The sequence below is a fragment of the Nannospalax galili genome, unplaced genomic scaffold (genome assembly GCF_000622305.1).
Source record: "Nannospalax galili isolate Female #2095 unplaced genomic scaffold, S.galili_v1.0 scaffold217, whole genome shotgun sequence".
Taxonomy (NCBI): Eukaryota; Metazoa; Chordata; class Mammalia; order Rodentia; family Spalacidae; genus Nannospalax; species Nannospalax galili.
In genome coordinates this window covers 785953-809602 of record NW_008340643.1, presented here as the reverse complement: position 1 = coordinate 809602, position 23650 = coordinate 785953, and the positions used below count along the sequence as shown (strand labels likewise).

Below are 23650 nucleotides of genomic sequence, written 5' to 3'. Positions count from 1 at the left end.
CAGGGTCTCCCTGTGTAGTCCTGGCTGCCCTCAAACTCACAGAGATCCACCTGCCTCTGCCTCCAGAGTGCTGGGATTAGAGATGTGTGCCACTGCCTCCAGAGTGCTGGGATTAGAGATGTGTGCCACTATCCCCAGCTCTTATTTTTGTTTTTCTGAGTCAACAGCCTTATCAGTAAAATGAGGGCATTTTACTTCCATTGAGTTATTGTAAAGAAATAAATGTCTCATATACTACCTTCACTTAGTGGGAAATTCGTAATTAGTGGGTGCACCTGATAAAGGCAACATCTTAGTACCTGATGGTCCTTGCGTGACCATTGTGGTCCACGATACTCCCTTTCCCTAAAGACCTGATAGAGCTACTAATTGTTTTCTGGTCTTTAGATGCCATTGATGCAATGAGATCTTACGTACAGAGACCTCATTATTTCCTTCCTATGCATCAGGCAGCATCTCAGGCACATGAAAGGTGTCCTTCAATCCTCATTGAAAGAAAATATTTCCTGCAGGTTCTGTGTCACACTAATGACACAGCTATTGGTCCAGGCTTATCTTCCCTTGGGAGTAAAAGAACTGTGTCTTCTCACTAAAGCTGCAGGGTTGGACTTTCCTCCCTGATGTTTTAATGATTAAAAAGTAGTTGTCTAAGCCTTTAGTTGTATTTATTTTGGGGGTAGTTAGGGAAAGGCCCTCATGTTTGCTCTCTTTTCCTCTGGCTAACTAGAATACTCCAGACACTATTGTACTGGGAGATTCTGTAAATCTACAAATACAGAATTGCATACGCTCCTATCCAGAGCTATCCTACACCCATCCTGCCTCAATAGCTATTTATATTTGTAGAGGCCTAACCTGTTTATGACCTGTTCTCTTCTCTTGAGTGATGGTAGGCAGATCTCTCTCTCTCTCTCTCTCTCTCTCTCTCTCTCTCTCTTTCTCTCTCTCACACATACACACACACATATGTGCACACGCACGCGAGCGGGCAACAATAAGAAATGAATGAGCTAGGTTTCTAAAGTTTGTGCTATATCATCCCAATTTCTGTAGATAGGTACATCTGTTTGAGGCATTTTCAATGTCAGTTCATACAAAATCTGTACTCTCTTATTTTCTTTTCAAATTGAGATCAATTTATATTGGTTTCACAGGTTAGAAATCATTTTGTGATAAATATGTCAAACTTATCACTATTCTGTCTTTAAAATCAATAATTTAATTACATCATCTAGCATGTCAGCCAATTCCTTTCCTGTACTTGTGAAAGAGAAAACCTTTTCCATTTCTCGTTTGCCAGATGTTTAATACTTGCTGCTAAACATTATTTGAATCTTTAAGGCAAAGAAGGAAAAGAGCTATGGCTATAAAAGGGCCATTTTGCAGGTTTAAAAACTATAGATGAATACTGAATCCAAGAGAAAAAAGTTTTGAAAAGGAAGCTTGGGAGACTAGAAAGTTGGTGTCAGGCACTCTGCCTTCTTAGGATGAAGCTGGGGCTGTGCAGACAAATGCTTTAGACATACCAAATTGCTGTGACTAACAAATGAAGTTGCACTCCCTTTGTATGTTACAATGTGAAACTTGCATTGGCTATTTCTTTAAATACTTCACCAACTTTAGTTCTGCCATGTTGCTTTTGTCATTTGTGCTTATATTTTAAATAATTGAAAAAACTAAGAGACAGTGTCTCACTATGTTGCCTAGGTGGGTCTCAAACTCCTAAGCTCAAATGATCCTACTGACTCACAAATAGCCTCACAGTGCGTACCACTGTGCCTAGCTTGTCACTTATGTTTAGATGTGACAGTTAATGAACATGACATCTGCCTCACAAAAGGTAAAGAGATTACAGTTAATATTCATAAAATACATTTAAAGAAGTGGGTAAGACCTGTTTGAGAATTTTGTGAAGGCTAAATATATTGGACTCTTGAGAAGAATGCTCATACAAAATTTTCAGGACTCTCATGAACCTTTAGCCCACTGTGGACTCCTAGAAGATCCTCTGGAGACCATAGGTCAAGAACCATCCTGGGCTACATAGAAATACCCTGTCTAAAAAACAAAACAAAAACAGGTGTGGAATGATGCACAGTGTCTCTGTTCTTTGAACCCAATTCCAAATATGAAATGTAGGTAATAAAAGTCAACATTGTAATTATAAAGCTCAAATAATGATATCTGTATTTCTTCTGTTCTGGTGAAAGTTTCTTAACCCTGTACCCAGTAATCCATTGATACCTAAAACTTCAGGCATCAGCCAAGAAGGAGCTGACACCTCCCTTGAGTTTAAATGTGTTCCAAGAGTTTACACAACACCAAACTAAAGACTGACATCTCAGTAAACCCCCCTTTTTAACTACAGGAAATGATGAGAGAGTAGCAAAGTATGTAAAGCCTCCTAGGAGAGTGATAAAGTCATTTGACTGTAGCTAAGTGGCTCAGAGCCGTTCCTGAGAGTTTGGGAACATCTAAGATTAGTGTTGGGATCTAGAATGAAGTGAATGCTTGAGGTTCTTGGCTCCTTACCAAGGTTTATAAACCTGGAGGGGAAGAGCAGCAAAAGAAAGATGAGAGGAAGAGAGAAGTGCGCACCTCTTCTGTTAGGTAAAGCAAGAGGCTGTGCATGCTAGAGCTCATATTTTCAAGACTGTTCTCCAAACCACCTAAAGTTTACCCCTCAAGATTTACAAAAGCTGTCTTTTAAACTAATATAAAGAGAGTGTTGCACAACTCGTAGTATTGATTATAGATGCAATCATTTTAAATTAAAAGTTATAATTTTTGCCTTAAAATATATCTAGGAGCTGGCGAGATGACTCATTGAGTAAAGGTACTTGCCACCAAGCTTGATGACCTGAGTTCCCCTGAGACCCACGTGGTGGAAGGAGTGAAAAGACTTGCAAATTGTCCTCTGACCTTTACATGCGTGCTATGGCATATTCAAGCACATACACGTTACACACACACACACACACACACACACACACATATATATAGTCCTTTACCACTCCCTTATAATATTTTAAAAGGTGGTTGCTAGAACAAAATTTCAGCACATCAAATGAATTTAACCAGTTTTGAGAATTTTTGTGATAATATTTTTCACTTTTCTACATTTTTTCTTTACTAACATGGGTGATAGTGGTACGTAGTATTTTCAGTATTCTAGTTTCTTAATATTTCATTTTAATAATAGAACTGTATTTTCCTCCCTTGGTACTGAGCAAGAGAGAGAGAGAGAGAGAGAGAGAGAGAGAGAGAGAGAGAGAGAGCTCAACCTCCAAAGGGAAAAACACCAAGGGTAGATTGGCCCGCAGCTCCCCACCTCTCTGTGGAGAAAAGGGATCAGTAACTGGAGCCAAGGAAGGCTTCACAGAGAGCGTGCATGCGTACAGGAAACTAGATTTTTCTGGGGGGCCAAAAAGTGAGTGTCAAGTAATTGAAAGAGCCAGCACATGAGCTTCAGTTGGCAGTCTAAGGGATTTCAATTCTATCTATAGAGACTGGAGAATTTTGAACAGGGTAACAAAGTCAAGAGTTTAATCACATGGGCCTTCCTGGGGCAGCCTAGATCCAGACCATAGCAAGTTCCTTGTGATTCAGAGGTGGTCCCTTAGGAGTTCTAGGACATATTCTTCCAAGGGATGGCCTCTACAGAAAGCAAGCTATTTCTATAGTAGCTCTAGTCTTGACTGACAATGGTTCCTAAGTGGTCCAGCCTAGGTCATGTGCCCATCCTCAAACTATGCTCACATTGGTCAGGCTTAATCACTTGTCTTTGCAGCTGGAAGCAGGACCAGAGTGCAAGCTATGATGCAGTTAGCTACCACTGAGTCAAAGCAAGGGAAATTATAGGCCATTACCTGAAGGGAGGGGAACAGGTACCAGACAAGCAGAGGTAATGGCATTTCTATCTGAAGGGATAAAGTGAAGGAACCAAGGGAACATGTACTTCAGTCTGCTTTGCTCTGTCTCTCTCCCTGGCCCTCCTTCTCCATCTCTAGCTCAGCTCTTCTCTTGCTCCTCCCTTGGTTTGGACATTGAACCCAAAGGCTCACACATGCTAAGCAGGCACTCCACATCCCCAGCTGAACTTTACTTTTTATATAAAGGGAAAGTGAGACCTAGAGAAGTTAAGTAATTTGCCCAAGATCACATGAGATGGACACTTCCAGGCTGGCAGGTCAGTGCGATTCTATTTTCCCTGGTTTTGGAAGCTACTTTATTTGAGGGAGGTGAATAGGAGCTTTTGGAAATCTAACCCAGGGCTTTGTATATGCTAAGCAGACATTCTATCACTGGGCCCCACAAACCTCCACCTTTGCACGTACATTAAAACAGGAGCATTAGCTCTGTGATATTGGTACCCATGCAATTGGTAGGTTGCTTTAAAACCTACAGTGTTTGGCAGTTGAATTTCTTGTGCCTAAATATAAGAGCAGACTATGGTTGTGTTACAGGGTGGCTGCTGGGGTGGGGAAAGAAGAGGCTCTGTGTACAGATTTGTTGGGATCCTGAGGGTGGGGGTATGTGTGTAAAAGGAGCTGAGTCATTTCAAATGTGGGAGTGATGGCTAATAAAATTAGTTCAGCAAACTTTATTAAACGCATGAGCCAAATAAGTAAATAAATCCTTTTTGAATTCCATCTAGTTTGGTTTGGTCTGTTGTTCAAGTAAGCATTTTGCGGTTTCTGGATTGGCTCAGCATCCACATTGCAGACCTTACCTGCCCCTCCCTTCACTTTCACATACCCTCTGAGAAGCAGAGTATGTCACCATTTCAGCATCTCTTCTCTCTTGTGTTTTTAAGCTCTATCCCACCCCCGCTTGCTCTGAGAATCATCATTGTTTTGCTACTAGCCAAGAAGATTCTGTAAACATTGTTTCTTGAGCTTATATGACCTATCAGGGGCCGCATATTTAAAGAAAACTGACTCTCCACCTCCCAGCAGCTGTCTGTTGCCAGCATCTCCTCAGCTGGGGGTGGTACATTATGCTCTCCTCCCCTTTCCATACTGGGAATTTGCCTGGCTTGAGATTATACAGGACTTGTGCATGCTGTACAATCACTGTGAGTTCATATGTGCAACTTCCTGTTGTTTCTAGAAAATGCTATTTCCTTGTCATCTACCACCTCTGCTCTTTAAAATCTTTCCACTCTTAACTCTCTTCTTTGAGGATCCCTGAGCTTTGGGGAGCGGAGTTATAATATAGATGTCCCATTCAGGGCTGAGCATTCTGCAGTCTCTTATTCTCTGCACATTGACCAGTTGTGACTCTCTGAATTATCATCTACTTTAAAAATAAGCTTTTCTCATGAGGGTTGAGAGATGCACTAACTCATCTATGGGTATAACATGAATGAGCCCAACTGCCTGTAATCCCAGCACTTGGGAGGCTGAAGCCAGAGGATGTGGAGTTTCAGATTAGTCTGGTCCACAAAGTGAGATTCTGTCGCAAAAAAAAAAAAAAAAAAAAAAAAAAAAATTCCGCTAGTAATAATTTTTTTTGGTGTTTTTGAGGCAGCGTCTTCCTGCATCCCCAGCTGGCCTAGAACTTACTATGTAGACCAGGCTGGCCTTGAACTCAGAGATCTCCCTGCCTCTGCTTCCTGAGTGCTGGGATTAAAGGCATGTGCCACTATGCCTGACGCCACTAGTAATATTTTTAGTAAAGATAGTATCCCAGACTTTTTTTCTTAATAAAAATGATGGTTACATGGTACTCACTGTAGATTCTTTCCCCTGGCCATATAGCTTAATTTATTTTCTGAAATTATGAGTACATGAAAAAGAAATAATGTAAATGAAGGCTGTATAGGTCAATAATATTAAATGTAGTCAGTTACTGCTCACATATATGTGTCAGACAGTCTAAAGCACTTGATATACATTTATTTATTCCTCACAGACTACCTATGAGGTGAAGAAGTGGTATAATCCCCACTTTACAGAGAGATGCTGAAGTCATCTGTTCAAGGTCACAGCTGTGTTGTGATAGAGTTTTGAACAGACTGATTCTGGAGCCTATGCTCGCAAACATGACACTTGGAAAGTTGTGTTAACATTACCTGGTTAAAAGGAACTAAGATAGCTAACAGAAGAACAAATCCAGTACCCCCTTCCCAAAAGAAGGGTAAATAGATGCTTAAATTCATTGATACTTAGAGAAATAAAATTATTTTAAAATGAGAGTGGTGATATGATACCATTTTATACCCATTAGACTGACAAAATGTGAAATATTTAGGAGTGGGAATATTTATTAAAAGTGCATATAATATAACCTGTGAACCTAGCTATTCCATTTTGGAGATTCTATTCTATACAAATAAGGCCAGTGTAGAAAAGAACATATATTGTAAGGGCATTTATTGCTGTATTGTTGTAGTGGCAGTAAAAGCCCTGGAATATAAATGAATACCTATGATAAGGGTGCATTATTATATGTATTCACCGTGGACAATTCTGCAGCTTCTAAGCTCTTGAATTGAAATTATACTGGATGACTTGAGGGGATCTCATAAGGCTCTGTTGAATGAGAAATGTCATATCAACTGTGATCCTATAATCCCTATATCATTAAAAATTGACACCCTCTAAAAAGTTTGTGTGTGAACAAGAATTTGTACGTAAGCATATGTATACGTATTATTTTATTGTAATAAGTAATAGATAATACTAGATTTAGGAGGTGGAAAAAAGGAAGGAGTTTAAAGTTTAGAAATAAGAGTCAGAGCCAGACCTGCAACAGGCAAGGAATATGCTCCCTAGATTCAGGAAGCCCAGCAAAGGGATGACAGTTCTTTTCCTTGAGGAATGATTACCTGCAAACTGAAGAGAGAGCAGTCTGGTCTTATATAGGAACTCTGCTGCACATGGCTTCAAGAGTTAACTCTCTGCCAGGGTCTGGTGTCCTTAAGGGTCTCTTCTTCTCAGAAAGGTAGGTGAGTTATCTATAGCACTAAAAGGGACAGGCTCCACAAACAGTCTCTCTCAGTTCAGGGAGTGACAAGTTGATAAGACTTGAACAAGGCCAGGCTTGAGCAAGGTCAGGCTACTAATTTAGGGCCAGTTAGACACTTCAAAGTTTTCATGGCTTTCCCTAATGAGGCTTGTGGCTCTTCTACAGTTCACATATTCTATCATACAATATCCAGTTTTAGTAGCACAAAGGAAAAAATCTATGCAGAGTTTACCCAGTGGACTGGGTTTATGGGGTTGTTGATATGAGGATAGGAAGAAGAAAGCCCAAAAGAGAAGGGAAAAACCTGAAAGAGATCGGTATGATTATAGTTACATATTTCTACATAGTTATATGAAGATTTAGTTAGAGCTAAATAATTTTTGGTCCTTTTTGAGACAGGGTCTCCCTGCAGCCCAGACTGGCCTGTAACTCACTGTGTAGACCAGGCTGGCCTCAAGTGCTGGGATTAAAGGCATGTGCCACCATGCACAGCTAGAACTAAATAATTTTTTATTGGAAAGCAGCATGTGGTTAAAATTATCATATTAGAAACCATAAACTTGGCCTAGACCCATCTATCCTCTTCTCCCTGTGGTGTACATTTTCCTGTGTCTTGTTTAGCCTACAGAGTGACATCCGATACCCCCTTCATTCGTATACCAATGTCAACCAAATATATCCCTCCCATCTCTAAAGAAATGGGTGTGTTTGAGTGGCTCTTAAGACACCAGTGGGTGGAAATGCAAGTTGATTCAGGACAGACCAACCCCAAAGAAGGACTCAAAGTCAAAACTGCTTGGCCATTTTTGTTAGAAAGGACAGCAGAATCTGGGGCAACCGAGTATCCACCAGGCTAGGGACATTTCAGGTTTTATGAATCATACCAAATGGAATTACCCACAACTTCTTGCAACATAATTTACCATGTTTTATAGATTTAAAGGGAGAAGCAGGTCATAAAGTATTCATTTTGCTTAGTGCAGTAACATCGCAATTTTCCATAGATTGTGTGTGCATAGTTTTGAATGTGGGGATCCCTTGAAAAACCCAGCCTATTCTCTATAGTTGAATGAAGGGCATAGACAATCTAGTCTTGGGTAGGGATAGACTAATCAACTCTAGCAGGTAAATCCAAACTAAAGAATAAAAGAAATGGCTTTCAGTTAACAGTGCAGTGGCATTTCATAATCCAAACTACATGTGATACTTTGCAGGCCGTCACTGCTGTGTCATTGAAAGGCAGTTTGTTTTAGTAGACTCAAAGTTAGTAGGGACTGCCAGGAGAAGGTTGATTACTTACTCCAGATCTCCTGATAATTTCCTGTCCCAAGCTTACCCAAAAGGACTCAGAACAGATAAAGTTACATAATGCTATGTATGTGTTGTTGGTCAGTAGTGAATGTTTTTTTCAGATTCAGTAATCCACTGTTGGAATAAGATATGAGCTTTTGGTCATTCCAAGATTTCAGCTCTGGTAGACCTTAAATTCATTGACTGGTAGATGTTTGTGGAGAACTATTTCAATACACTAATGCTGTTGCTCCTACAGGTAGTATTAACTGAGTTTCAGATATTTTTGTAGAGAGTATAGATTAATTTAAAAAGAAAATCAAATATGAATTCCTTGGGTGGAACCATATGAAAGACTGCCAATATTTTTTTTACCTAATAGCTCAGGCAGTGAAAATACCCAATGGAATTTTTCATGGGCCTTCTTGTAAATAATATAGTGTCCTTGTAAGTTTGTTGTTTTGTTTTGGAATGCTAGAGATTGAACCCAGGGCTTCGTGTGCATGCCAGGCAAGTACTATACCACTGAACTAGGCATTGTTTTCGCTTGCAGATTGGCATCAGTACCCTCTCCATTTGTATACCAATGTCAAAGACCCCAGACCTCTAAAGACATGAACCCATTTGGGTGGCTTACAGAAATCAGTCAGTAGGAATGCAGGTAATATACTTTCTAAGCTGGCAAGATATTTTTAAGGTGGCAAAGTTCTGATTGTTATGGTGTATTTTATTACAAACATATTTCTTGGTATATTTTCAGGAAAAGTCAACTGGACTTTACCTTAATATGACTCATTTCTTAGCCATTTTCTTTCTAGGCTCAGAGTTTCTCAAAACTGGCTTTAAAAATGTTGAGCTGGGGATAGAGCTCAGTGGTAGAGTACTTGCTTGGCATGTAGGATACTCTAGGCTGAATCCACAGTACCTATCCCCCCCAAAATATATTGATAGATGTGTTGATGCATAATTTATTTACCATCCAGTTCACCTGTTTAAAGTATACAACTGGATTTTAGTATATTCATAGGGTTGTACATGTATTACCACAATTAATTTTAGAGTGCTTTTATCTCCTCCACAAAGAAAAGAAGAAAAGAATACCTATGAACAGCCCTTCATCCCACCTCCACCCCAAACTCTGGGCAGCCACTGACTTTTCTGTCTATATAAATACTGGACAACTCATATAAATGAAATTACTCAATATGTGGCCTTCTGTGACTACCTTCTTTCACTTTTTATGTTTTCCAACTCTATGTTTGATGTGTGTTAGCACTTCCTTTCTACTAACAAATATTCCATTGTAGAGATTGCATTTTGTTTTATCCCTTCACCAGTTGATAGATATTTGCCCTATTTCTACTTTTTAGCATCTATGAGTAATGCTGCTGTGAACATTTCTGTGTAACTTTTTATGTGAAGGTCTGTCTTCTTTTAGAACTTTTTTATTTTTAATATTTTATTTATTTTTATTTTCTTTATATAAGTATATTGCCTGCATGTGTATAAGTGTACCAGTGTTATGCTTGCCCATGGAGATACAAAGAGGGCATTGGATTCTCCAGGAACTGAAGTTACAGATGATTGTTAGCCACCATTTAGTGCTATGAATAGAACCCAGGTCATCTGTAAGAGCAGCCAGTGCTCTTAACTGCTGAGCCACCTCTCTAGTCCCTAGAACTTTTTTAGAGCATACCAGTGACATTACAGCTAAAGAGGGACCCTACATATCCTTCTGTTCAGGTGCATGAAGTATCTGGATTGCAGACAAGGTAGCTGAAGTTCAGACAGGACAGGTGACTTCTCTAGACATGTAGGGTTAGGAGACAGAGCAGGGCCCTGAATGCAGGTATCTTACTCTCAGGTTCAGCACTTTACCAAATGTTATGGAAACATGAAGGCCCAAGACCTGAAACTTATAATGCACATATCGGCAAAGCTTGGTAGATTTTTCTGTTTGGTGTTTCTTCTGTTTTATCCCTTTCAACAGTGTGGTCTGGTCTGAAGGTTGATAAAAAAAAACCTAAGAGTTAAAATGTTCCTTAGAAATTTTCTAGTCTCATCTTCTAGTTATACAAGTGAGGCCTCCGAAATACAGAAAAGTGAAACTATGGTCTCTCTCTGCTACTCATTACAAGTTATTCATACACCTCTTTAGGTAAGCATTCATTGTCCAGGAGATTTGTGAAGAGTAATACCAAGCATTTTTTATGTCTCTTCTCAAATAGAACCCTGTCACTGGGCTATTGTCAGCCAGCCATGACCAGAAGGATGCCTGGGTGCGGGACAACATCTATAGCATCCTGGCTGTATGGGGCTTGGGCATGGCCTACCGAAAGAATGCTGACCGTGATGAAGATAAGGCCAAGGCCTATGAGTTGGAACAGGTAATAGTAACTGACAGCTGTGTCTTGTCTGCTCAACACCTTTTCCTTGAACTGAAAAAACCCATGATGAAGTATTTGTTTGTGCAGAAACAGTAACGTACCTGCCTGTCTTCCATTTTCTGCTAAGAACATACTAGGAAGGCATTTAGATAGTCTCAACCTCAAATTGATCTTTCTGTTTGAGATTTATTTTTAAAAAAGACCACAGTGATAATGCCAGATGTGGTGGCATCCCTTTAATCTCATCCCTTGGGAGGTAGAGGCAGGCAGATCTCTGTGACATCAAGGCCAGCCCTCCCAGGAGGGCTAGGACCAGAGAGACCCTGTCAAAACAATGATAATATAAAAAAATCACACCAAATGGGAAACAAAAGCATCCAAATTTCTACCGCAAAGTGTTGCTTTGCCTACCTATTTACATTTCTCTCATACATGTTCAACCAATTTTATGCATATGTGTGTATAAAACATAAATTAATATGATTGTTTTCAAATATAAGGGTTTTGTAAACCCCTTCTCTTGGCCCTCGAAGGGGAAAAAGCTGATGCATCAGAGTCAGACACTGCAAAGTGTGCACTTTTCAGAGTAGTCACATTTTGAAGAATATCTATCCAAAATTGATTGCCATTGTTTAAAACATTTTTGAAAATCCCTTAGAATATCTTTTCAGTTTGAACCATTCCAGGAAGTTGGTTGTATTAATTCATTGCTACCCTTTTAGATTAGAGCCAAATTGGTATTATCAAATTTTTATGCCCGTGTTATTCACTATATAGCAAAATAAGGTTCTTTTATTAAGTTTTCCAAAATCAGAAGGTTGGTGTCACTCAGTGGTAGAGTACTTGCTCGGCATGCCTTGGGTTCAATCTCCAATACTAGCAAAGAGAATTATTTTAAAATCAGAAATCAAGATACCTAATAAGCAAAGGTTTGCCATTGTTGAATTTGAAAGAAAATATTTTACCCTTGAACACAAGAGTTTTCAGGTAAGGAACACTGAAATTGGTACCAGGTACGTGGGGTGTTGTTTTAACAGACCTGACCATGTTGTTTAGGGAGGTTTGTGGAAGCTGTTTAGGGAGGATTGTGGAAGCATTTGGAACTTTGGTTTGGAAAAGCTGTGCTCAGAACTTAACAAGCTGTTCTGCAGGAGCTTCGAAGATAATGCTGAGAAGAATGGAAATGATGGAGACATGGCTTCTGAAGTTTCAGAGGGAATCAAAGACTCTATCAGGGTCATTTGTGTGATATATTTGAATTAAGAATCTGGGTTTTAGCCAGTAGGGACTGAAGAATCAGTTGTGATTAACAAGAGACTAGCACCACTAACGTGAAACCTTTGCTTTACTGGGACAATTGATGCTGGTTAGCTGGGGCTGAAAAAACCAGTTGTGATTGACAATAGACTAGCAGCAATAAGGTAAAATCTTCTGGGAACTGTTTCATCATAGCACACAGTAGCTATGGTCCAGAGGGGGCCAAAGCTGCATCTCAAGACAGGCAGCTGAACTTGGTAATGTGTAAGAGTCTACTTCATGGCACTGGGTTTGGCAGCATGAACGCTCAGGATCAAAGAGACCCTGGAGAGAAATTGAGACTTGGCACTATGAGCGGCCAAGAGAGGCCATTGGTGATGGTATAGCTTCAGTTGCAGTGGAAACCCAGGATTGAGGGGGTCCTGGAGAGAAGCTGAGACTTGGCACTAGGAGAGACCATTGGTGAATGTGCAACCTTAGTTGCAGTTGAGGCCTCAGCATATTTGAATACCAGGACAGTAGGATGACCAGAAAGAGTAGCAACAAGTGTGGAGTAGAGCCAGTCTGAACCTGGGAGATAAGCTTTATGTGCTACAGATAGCAGAGCCAGAGAAGTGGAGCTACCCAAACCTTTTGGAGCCCAGAAAATCATGAGTGCATCCCTGATATTGGATGTTGAAGTAGACTGCTAGGCTTTGGTTTTGCTTTGGTGTGCCTGGCTCTTTCCTTTTGAAAGAAGAAGAGTAACTCGTTTTTTATTTTATGGGAGTCCACAGTTAAGACTTTGGATATATTAAAGAGACTTTGAAGTTTTAAAGTGTTTGCATTTTTTAAGGATGGTAGGACTTTGAGGGTTCTATTGTTTTATGTTGTGATATTAATATTAACATGAGATCTTGGGAACAAACAAGAAAGGAAAGGTTATGGTGTAATAGTGATGTGTTTGTGTGTCAAGTTGACAAGGGGTCAGTTGTGCTAGTTAGTTTTTGTCCACGTGACACAAACTAGTCACTTGGGATAAGGGAATCACAATTGAGGAATACCCTCCATCACATTGCCCTGTGGCCATGTCTGTGGAGCATTTTCTTGTTTACTAATTGATGTAGGAGGGCCCAGCCCACTGTGAGGGGTTGCCATAAGTAACTGAGCAAGCTAAGGGGAGCAGTCAGTAAGCAGCATTTCTCCATGGTCTCTGCTTTAAGCTCCTGCCTCCAAGTTCCTGCTTTTACTCCCTTCATTAATGGATTATGACCTAGAAGTTGTAAGATGAAATAAATCTTTTTCTCCCCAAGTTGCTATTTTGTCATGTATTTATCACAGAAATGGGAAAGTAACTAGAAATAAAATACAAAAGTGTAATTATCTTGGCATGGGAACCTTTGAGATTTATCTTATGAGGATAGAATTTAGGGAGCTGGAGAGATGGCCCAATGGTTAAGAACACTGGCTGCTCTTGCAGAGGACCTGGGTTCAGTTCTCAGCACCTACATGACAGCTAACAAGCCATTCATAATTCCAGTTCCAGGGGATTTGATGACTTCTCAGGCCTCTTCAGGCATTGAATGACATGGGTGCACTTACATACATGTAGGCAAAACACTCATACACATAAAATAAAAACAAAAATTAAAACATAGAATTTAGGGGCTGGTGATTGAACTTGGAGCCTCACATAAGATAAGCATACATTATACCAACTGAGCTACCCCTTGGATAGATATATTCCTAGATGGCTTTCACAGATAGTGGATAATCAGGCCCAGGAAGAGTTTAGCCCAGCTAATGCTTATTTATAGTAAACAGAATGGGCAAGAGTGACAAGGTATGAGGAAAGCTTTGACAACCATGTGAAGGATAAGAAAAGCTTGTCTAAGGGAGCAAAGTTTAGATTTGACCTGTGTGCTCAATGTGAGGTGATGCAATAACTGTCTTTGATGTAAAGGAAGTTTTAAAAGTTTCAAATAGGAATCACTGACTATGCCTCTAAAAAGATGGATGAGTTTTACACTAGTGAATCATTTATTTGCTGCCAAATAATCATTTGATGCCAAGTGTTTTACAAATTGCTCATCACACACACATACCCACCCCTACCTGGAAATGACTAAGGTTGACTAAATTTGGGATTCTTTTACTGATAATAGTGAGACTTAAACATGCGACATTTCATATTTAATGCCTTTTGCTGTTTGGTGAGTATAGTTGATAAACTGAAGGTTGGGCCAGGCATGGAGGTGCACACATTTATTCCCAACATTTGGGAGGCAAAGGTAGGATGATCTCTATGAGTTTGAGAGCAACTTGGTCTACATCGCAAGTTCCAGGTCAGCTAGGACCACATAGTTAGACCCTATCTCAAAATAAAAATAAATAAGCTAAAAGAAACATCACCCTTGATTGCAGTGAGTATGACTCATGATCCTTCAGTGATTCTCACTAGGGGCACTACTCTGTTTTGGGGTTCTAGAAGCACAGTCCGTCACTATGTGAGACTGTACCATGCATTATGGGGCATTTAGATACTATGGTCCCTACTCATTAAATGGCAGCACCAGCCCCCACATCTATCATCGTGATTATTAAAATGCTACTACCCTCATATTTCCAGATGCTTCCCTACTTCTGGTGAATAGAAATATCACTCCTAGTTGGAAACCACTGTATTTCTTCCCAGTGGGAAATGACTTTCCTTTATTTGGAGAGAAAATGGTTAACAAATGTTTATGCTATCGATTATAACCATGCTACCTTTACCTTGTAATTGAGGTAACATTTTATGTCCCAAAAGAGTTATGACATAAAGTAGTATTATATTCTAGAATCCTAGGATTTTGGAGGTAGAAGAATATGACTCCTAGATTCTTCACTGGCCATGAATTTTCAGGGCCCTTCACTATGCTGTCCCCCACAAAGTGGGGTACATTTTGTGATATGCTTATGCCTGTAGGTAGGAACTTCTTTCTGTCCATGGTGTCTAATTATCTAGGTTCTGTCTTTCTCCACCCTTTGCCAGTTGGGAGATATGAGCAATGTTACTTCATTTCCCTCAGGCTCAGATTCCTCATCTATAGAGTGGGCTAAAAATTCTATGTACCTCATAAGGCTGGTTGAGAAATTGAAAGTAATACAAGTCAAGTTTCCTAGTGCCTAGATGTTGTATCTAATTAATTACTGTAGAATGACTGCTGTTATTTATAATATGCTGATAATAGCAGTTGGTTGCAGTACATCACATTATTAAGAAACTTTGGCTGCCACTTTTGTTTTGTAAGAACTTTGCTCGATAGTCCAATAATGGTGTCACAAATGGCTCTTTTGACAAAACAGCATTGCTTTTGGACAGGTGTGGTAGTCTTAATTCATCCTTAGTATAACAAAAATAAATTACTAAGAAATGTAACATCAAGTTCAAGAATATTAAGTTTATAAAAATTCTGTTGCTAAACTTCCAATGGAAAGTAACTGGATTTCAGAGCCCTAAGGTGCCATCTGATCTAGCCTTTTTATTTGGGATAAATCACTTTGTCAAAATTATTTCTTTCTTTGTGATGGAGTGGAAAAGGGTCAATAATTTGAGCAATTAGAATACTCATTTATGGTTGGGAGCTGCCTTTTCTGGGAAGTTACCAAGCAACACTGGCTTGGCAGCATAGAGATAATCAGATGGTTTTCTTGGAGTGAGAAACCTGAGCTTTCTTATTGATGTCACTTTATTTCTACAGAATGTGGTGAAGCTAATGCGAGGTCTTCTCCAGTGCATGATGAGACAGGTAAGTACAGTATGACAAGGAAGTACCTGGCAGAGCATCATCAGAGTGAGCATTTTGTGTCATTTTAATTGTGATACTTTGCATTCTTAGCACATTTTGAACTTTCCTCCTCAAGAAGAAAAACTGAAAATATTTTGCTCCTCTTTTAAAATATCTCCAGTAATTTTATTATAATATAGAACCATGTTTTCAAAAGACATTTTCTAAGAAGACTTTCCTCCTTGCTTTTCTTTTTTTCCCCCCTTGGTCTTTTTGAGATAATCTACCTGCATGCACCACCACACCCGGCCTAAGACCCTCTTTCTAAGATTTACATGTGTAAAAAGAGAACATGTGTCTTTAAAAAAAAAAAAAAAAGAAAGAAAAAGATTTTTAAGCCACTCCTAGAATCAATGTACTGTTGTTTGTTCTGTGTGTTTTCACTTGAGATTAAGTGCTTGAGTTTTTAAAAGTTGACATTATTGGAGGCAGCAATGGCTCAGTGAATACAGGCACTTGCCACCACGCCTGATGACCTGAGTTGTGTCCATGGGACCCACATAGTGGAAGGAGAGAACCAGCTCCTGAAATTTGTCCTCTGACCATCATATAGGTGCCCACATATGTACACATACACACAGAATAATTCAATTTAGCTAATTTTTTAAATTGCTATATTTTTATTTTTTATGTATTGAGTGTTATGTATGCCTGCATATATGTAAGTGCACCAATGTCATGCAATGCCTGCAGAGGATAGAAGAGTGCATTGGATCCCCTGGAACTAGAGTTACAGACAGTTGTTAGGCTCCATGTGAGTGCTGGGATTTGAACCCGGGTCTTCTGCAAGAACAGCCAATGCTCTTAACTGCTGATGCATCTCTACAGTCCCAAATTTATTTAATTTTTAAATTAACATTATTTACTGATATTTTCAGTGACAGATAAATGTAACAACTCATTGAGCACATATTATGCACAGAACTTTATACCAGGATCTGAAGAGATTCAAAATGAATGTGATGTTGTCCCCATCCTTAGAACATCCAAAGACATCATGCTTTTTTTTTCTTTGCAACATTAAGAAATGAGAAGTTGCAATTTAAAAAGGTTTCCTTCCTTTCCTGTGTCCTTGAGAACCTACCAAGTGCCCCAGTTGGGGAATCCGTAAACAAGGACACATTTTAGCCCGACCCTCACCAATGCAAAGCTCTCTAAACCCCTGTAGGTTGAGGTATTTCCAGGGAATCGGTGGGGGGACTCTCCAGCATGGCCCCTCTGTGAAGTGTTCATTAGCAGTCTCCCATCCCTCTGGCTCCCAGATAAGAGGGCTAGTGATTGGCCCTCTGTGGATCTAGTGATTGGCCCTGGATTTGACCTCTGCCAACTGTGAACCTGTGTAGCTATGTGGAGCCAGCTTGCCTTCTCCCTCAGGTGGACAAAGTGGAGAAATTCAAGCACACTCAGAGTACCAAGGACAGTCTGCACGCCAAGTACAACACCGCCACCTGCAGCACTGTGGTTGGCGATGACCAATGGGGCCACCTCCAGGTGGATGCTACCTCCCTCTTCCTCCTGTTCTTGGCCCAGATGACTGCCTCAGGTGAGCCAGGGCCATTCCAGCCCATTGTACAAGGAGTGGCAATCCAGAAAGGGAATAGAGTAGTGCACATTTATGCAACTACAACTGTACCAGAGAGTGGGCATTTTATGCAGCATGAAAGTTTTTTTTCTCACAGTTCTAGAGACTGAAAAGTCCAAGATTAAGGTACTGACAAGTTCAGTTGTCTGGTGAGGGCTGCCTCCTCTGAAGGAGTGGAAAGGTATGTCCTCACATGGCAGATGGATAGAACTGAATGCTGTGTAAAGTCTCTTTCATTAGGGTCCTAATCCATCCATGAGGGAAGAGTCTTGTGACCTAAACTCATTTTGGTCCCACTTCTTAGTGCTGTCATATTAGCAGCACTGAATTTTAGAGGGATGCATTAAAAACTTATCATGTATTTTTAATTAGTAGTGGTTTATGCAGAAGACAAGCATGCTTCTCTGATGTCATGTACATTTGGGTCTGTGATAGGGCAGAGAGTTGCAGGGGCTCAGCCTGTGACCTGCAGAAAGAAGACAGCCTTCACCTGGGAATGTACAGGGAAAAGCTTTTGCTTTGGTCACTCAAGGCTACAGACAGTGCTATTAGTTCTTTTGGGCTAAAATCCTTGCTTTGTTGGAATCATCTCTGCATGAGCCCAGCATGTATCAGAGAACTCATGGCTTATCTTTCAATTATTTCTTCCTATAGGCCCATCTACAGAGATGGAGCTCTTCTTCCTTCCCTGTCCTTCTTTTACTTCCCTTCCTCTTTTTGAGATAAGACACTAACCATATGACTTACTTCAGACTTAAGCGTTGATGCCCAATTAAAAAAAATGATGATGGGGGTACAAGGACAATTTACTAGCATATTTCTGATTTGTAATTGGCAACTCTCTTCAAAGTATAACTTCGTAACCTTGTTGCTTTCTTTTACTAGGCTTACGTATTGTTTTCACCCTTGATGAGGTGGCCTTCATTCAGAATCTTGTCTTTTATATAGAAGCTGCATATAAAGTTGCTGTAAGTATCCATTCTGGTTGTCTTTTTTTCAGGTGGAACACTTGTAAAGAAAAATTAAAATCATACAGTTCTGTGAAAGCCAGGCTATTTGGAGCTAACTAGCAGGTTAACAAGACTAGAGCAATAAGATTATGTCACTTCTGCAAAGTACATATTTTTATCCTGGTATATAGTTTAGGGTGTTATGCTTTTAGAATACACCATATACTCTGTCTGAATATATTATTCTTATTAATAATAAGACCTTAAAATGTGCCAAGGGATATATATGGGCCAGCCTGAATTGGGCTGAAGAGAAGGCCCAATTGGTGTCTTGTAGGGAGGTGGGACACCATGGGGATCACCCCAGCATCCCACAGGCAGAAGAGGCTGTGCTGTGAGCATAAACATGCACAAAGATCACTTTCTCCAGGCTTCTGTCTGCCTTGAAAAGTGGAGCCTCTAGACAACAGCTAAACTACAAGGCTGAATGTCAGGGCAGTAAGGAAAGGGCAGCGGTTGGTAGGGCAATGAGAGAAAAGGGCACTGTAGCCTAAAGCAAGGTCAGCACATTTTCTGTGCAAAGGGCCAGGAAGCAAATATTTTCTGTTTTACAGGCCCTGTGACCTCTGTTATAGCTACTTGACTCTGCATTCATAGCAGGAAAATGCATATATGCTTTGTACACAAACGAGCATGCTCATGTCCCAAGTAGACTTTAGAAAATTGAGCAGATTTGGTCCAAGGGCCATAGTTTGCTGATCCCAGGTCTAAAGCAGTGATTTGTATTTAAAGGCAATCATTTTCTCACAGAGGACATTTGGCAATGTCTGGAAACTTTATGAGTAATAATACCTAGGGGAGAAAGCATCTGGTGAGCTGAGGCCAGTAACTGCATACAGTATACCGGACAGCCACCCCAACCCTATGCATAGATTTATCTGTCTCAAAATGTTGGTGGTGCCAAAGTTGACAGATACTAGTTTAAAGAAACATAAGGAATCTTTGTGGGAAAGGTATTCTTTCCATTGCAGTTTAGGAGATGAGTAGGGTTTAGATAAGCAGTAAGAAAGAGAAAGGGCGTTTAGCTGCATTAATAGTGTGAGCAGTCAGCAGTCACAGACAAGAACAGGCTCCATGACTCTCTGGGGGAAAGGTGTGTTTTGAGGAGGGCAGGAGTGGGAGCATTTGAGGAAGAGAGGGAAGAAAAAAGGCACAGACCTCGGATAAAACTTGGCACTTGAAAATAGCAGAATGTCTGTCAGCTTGTTGGTGCGCCAGTGGCAGAGGCCAGGCATAGAAGGTATGGCCATGCAAAGAAATGTGAATGTAATCCACTAGGAAAGAGAGTTGATCAATTTATACTCTAAAGCAGGGGGTGAACCAATCACACAGTCTTTAAGGATGGATCACATGGCTGTGGGTTTATAAGACAGATTTTTAGGAGGAAAGGAGTGGGAAACCATGAGAAAACAACACCTGGGCCCCTGTATGGCCTGCTTGCAGGGCAGGGTATAGAGTGCCTCTAGTGTATATAAGTTTCAGTGTTCAGATTTTAGAAATATTTTTCCTTGGATTTTTGTTTTGGTTTTGTTGTTTGTGAATTTTTGTTTTGTTAAGTTTAAGAGAAATGTTATTAAGTCAAGAATTTCATACAATGAATTTTGATTATATTCAACTCTCCTCCCCCATCTCCACCCTCACCCTGCCACCCCCATCCCCTTACCCCCAGATTTGTGTGTTCTACTTGCAAATGAAAGAACCATCGATCTTACATAACCCATCTGAGCTGGGCATTGGAGAAATCGTATCTCATTAGCCTGTCAGTGATCTATAATTCTTACACTCAGGTGGGCCAAATTAATGGCTCATTCCCTTTCCTTTGTATGTGGTTTTGGGTTCGAATATGCCCCGATCTGTTGGAATGGGATTTTCACTCTTAACTTCTGCTTCTCTTACATAGTACTTAGGAATGTCAAGGTGGGATTTCTGTTTTTCTCAGCAGTTGGAAACAGTTGGTTTTCGTCATTAGAGTTACATGCAAGTTACACTTTGGCTGTTTCCAGGCTTCCCTCAGCACAATGATTCCACTGTGGTCTGAGGTGTTCTCCATCAGCTTGATTCCTTGGAGGGTTTTACTGTGGGTAAAAGCAGAAGCTAGGTCCTCCCAGCAGGAAGCAATTAGCTCAGTCCTCAAATCCAAGATTGTCTGAGTGACAGTTGGGAGGTTTCACAGCTTCACATGACAGCTTTACACGAGTGCCTTCTAGTTTATTTCTGAAATCTGTAACCTTCTCATACTGCAGCCTCATCTTCATGGTCACTGGGTGATGTGTTATGGTCAGCAACCAAAGTTAGGTACACATGTATTAAGTTGTCTGTATGACAGTGTACTGAACCAATCCATGTTAATGGGATTTTAACTACATGGCATGTTTAGTATCTTACTTTTGAGTTTGACTCTAGTTACTTCCTTAACATTTTTTTGCACCCAAGAGGTAATACTGAAAATCAGTTTTAAATTATTTTAAATACATTCAATTGATTTGACCAAATACAGGGGCAGTACTTTGATTTTAAGATAAAATATTTTGTTTGCTACAAATTGCATTTTTACAAATTAATACCTTTTAGAAATAAGAAATCTGAGAATAGTTTTGTGTGTACTTTTCTTCCACTTGAGCACTTGAGTATTTTCTTCTAAAATTCTGTACAGAGGTCACCTAAGCTGAAATTGATCAAGAGCATATAAATGTATGAGCATATAAAGCCACGGAGCTGAGAGCCTTCGAGAAGTCACACTCATATTACATATGCCTTGATAGCATGAAGGATTGTTTTTCTGTAGGATTTCTCATGTAACTCTTCCTCCCCTTCTGATAGTTGCTTTTTCCCCCCAGGATTATGGAATGTGGGAGCGTGGAGATAAGACTAATCAGGGCATTCCAGAACTGAACGCAAGCTCTGTGGGAATGGCCAAGGTGACAGTCCTGTTTGTTCGCCCTTCTGTGGATTTTTACTGCTTTGCCTAAGTTCTTTTCATAGGAGTTTAGATTGAATCGGATTAGCCTTTTTTTTTTCAAAAATCTACAGTAAATATGTACAATTTAAGTGACACGTGTACCCCAGCCAAGTGACATTACAGGTCAAGGAAGTAGGTTTCTAACACTGATATATATGTGTGGCAGAAAATAAGTGTGCTGTGCCCCCTTTATCTGCTGGTGCTTGTATGTTAAGAAGCTGAATAAGTGATGGCCAGTCTTCCTTTCTGGGTCATATTGAAGGTTAAAGAAGATGAGCATTTTGTAGATGAGATGCGCATGTTCAGGACTACAGTGGCAGACCAGGGACAATAACCAGAGAAGCTAGCCAGATGGAAAGATACCTGGGCAAGAGGGAGGTACTGGGAACACTGAGAGTTTTATCTGAAAGTATTTCAGATCATTTAGAAAATTCTGCAAGGCAGCACTGTAGTGCATGCCTCTAATCCCAGCTCCATAAGGGACTGAGGCAGGACAGTGACTTGAGCCCAGGAGTTTGGGGCCAACCTGAGCAGCAGAGTGAGAACCTGCCCCAAATAGGAAAAGAGAAGAGAAGAGACAAGGCAGGATAGGGATGGAGAATGAGAGGAGGCAACAGAAAAGAGGAAGGGGAGGGGAGAGGAAAGGATTTGTAAAGCCAAACATAGTGTGCCTGTGGGGCAGATACAGCCTGCAGGCCACTTGTTGGAATCCTTTACCATAGACATTTAATATGCCTTCTTCCCACCCTCCTTCTCAAGACAGACATACTACTTAGAAAGAATTGAAAGCCCCAGAGCCAGAGTTTTTTAAAACGACAATAAATGTCCTCTATTAAGGTAAGCTGACAGAAAAGAGTACTTTTTCTAAAACCAAATTAGCTTTCTGAAGTGCCAAGTATGCTCCTGATAGGTTAACTGCTAAAATAGGTGAAAGAAAGACCAATCCTGAATTTAGTTCCCCCAAACATGACGTTATAGACTTGTTAATATTCCTTCGTTGGTAGAATACTAATTTCATTTGGGGAAATGTTCTCCTGTGTTCTCTTTCTTGTTCCTGGAAAGAGCAGTGTCATGCAAGAAAGTGCTGAGCTGCTGAAAATGAAGAGACCGTGATGCCAGGACTCTAGCTAGACTAGATGTCCTTTATCACCTTTAGGAGGAGCATGTGTGCTAGATTTCTTAATGAAAAAGGAGTACCAGTTTGGAGTGAGTGTTTATTAGAAAGAAAATTAATTCATACTTGTATTTGTAGGCTGCACTTGAAGCAATTGATGAACTAGATCTTTTCGGAGCCCATGGAGGACGCAAGTCAGTGATCCATGTCCTGCCCGATGAAGTTGAGCACTGCCAGGTAAAAGATCGCCTCTTCCTGAAAGTAGGGAAGGAGAATCTGGGAGGGGAAGCCTGGACTCCAGTTCAGGTTACCCACCTTTCGGGTTTGCTGGTACTCGGCTTCTTTGAGATCCAGCTTCCTTATCTGTAAAGTGGGTTTTTATGTAGATACCTCCCCTCCTGCCTCACAAAATAACTGTAAGGATTGGCGTAAATCAACTCGGTCAATTTGTTCAAGTACTTCATAGCCAAAAAATACTACACAGGCATAAGACAAAATGTTGTTGTGTATGTGGAGCTAACAAAGCATTTTTTTTTTCTGACGGAAGCAAAATCTGTTCTCTGGTTTTGAGCATATAATTGGTTTTCTCTCAGGTTCATGTCTTAATGCTCCCAGATAGAATGGCTCACAAGTGCTATTTCACATGAGGTGAGGAGGAGTGCTGGGCAGGATAGCTTAGAGGAGAGAGATGACAAATTCCTAGAACCTCCTTGAAATACAGATAACTAAAAGGAACGATTGGTACAGTTTAGACAGCTCCATTAAACACAGTCATCAATTGCTAGCCAATCATCAAGCCCTTAGTGGGATCCACTACATGCTAGGGCTAAAGTGATTCAGATACATAAAAACTTGTAAATAATAAACCAGGTGTGGTGGTACATGTAATCCCAGCACCTGGGAGGTGGAGAGAGAGGAAGATCAGAATTTTCAAGGTCATCAGCTACATAGAGAGTTATCAAGTTTAAGGTCAACTTGAGCAACATGAGACCCTATCTCAAAAAAAATTTGTAAGTAGCTTCTAGTGGGAGTTTGTGTTTTCAGACAGAGAAACCCTAAGGAGGAGTGACTATAGCTGTGTACTTTGTAGTAATAATTTCATCAATGAAAGACATTACATACTATGATACCACCATAGTACATACTATCCTCCATTGACCAAAATATACCATACAGTCTGTGTGTGTAGTAAGCTATATACCATATGTTGGTAAGCATACCCTACCATGTTCACCCAATGGCAAAATCACATAATACTGTATTTCTCAGG

General features: G+C 40.3%; 1 protein-coding gene across 3 annotated transcripts in view; it reads left to right on the top strand.

The window, feature by feature from the left end:
- The window catches only part of Phka2 (phosphorylase kinase regulatory subunit alpha 2), a 71864-nt gene that overhangs the window by 2401 nt on the left and 45813 nt on the right, over window positions 1-23650 (top strand). For all 3 annotated transcript variants that reach the window (XR_003849913.1, XM_008835689.3, XM_008835688.3), the window contains exons 2-7: window positions 10491-10649; window positions 15629-15676; window positions 17090-17258; window positions 18183-18265; window positions 21145-21225; window positions 22519-22617. Coding sequence is in view for 2 of the 3 variants with exons in the window: in XM_008835689.3 (XP_008833911.1) it covers window positions 10491-10649; window positions 15629-15676; window positions 17090-17258; window positions 18183-18265; window positions 21145-21225; window positions 22519-22617 (639 nt within the window). In the remaining variant the exon portion in view is untranslated. The remainder of the gene's footprint in view (window positions 1-10490; window positions 10650-15628; window positions 15677-17089; window positions 17259-18182; window positions 18266-21144; window positions 21226-22518; window positions 22618-23650) is intronic.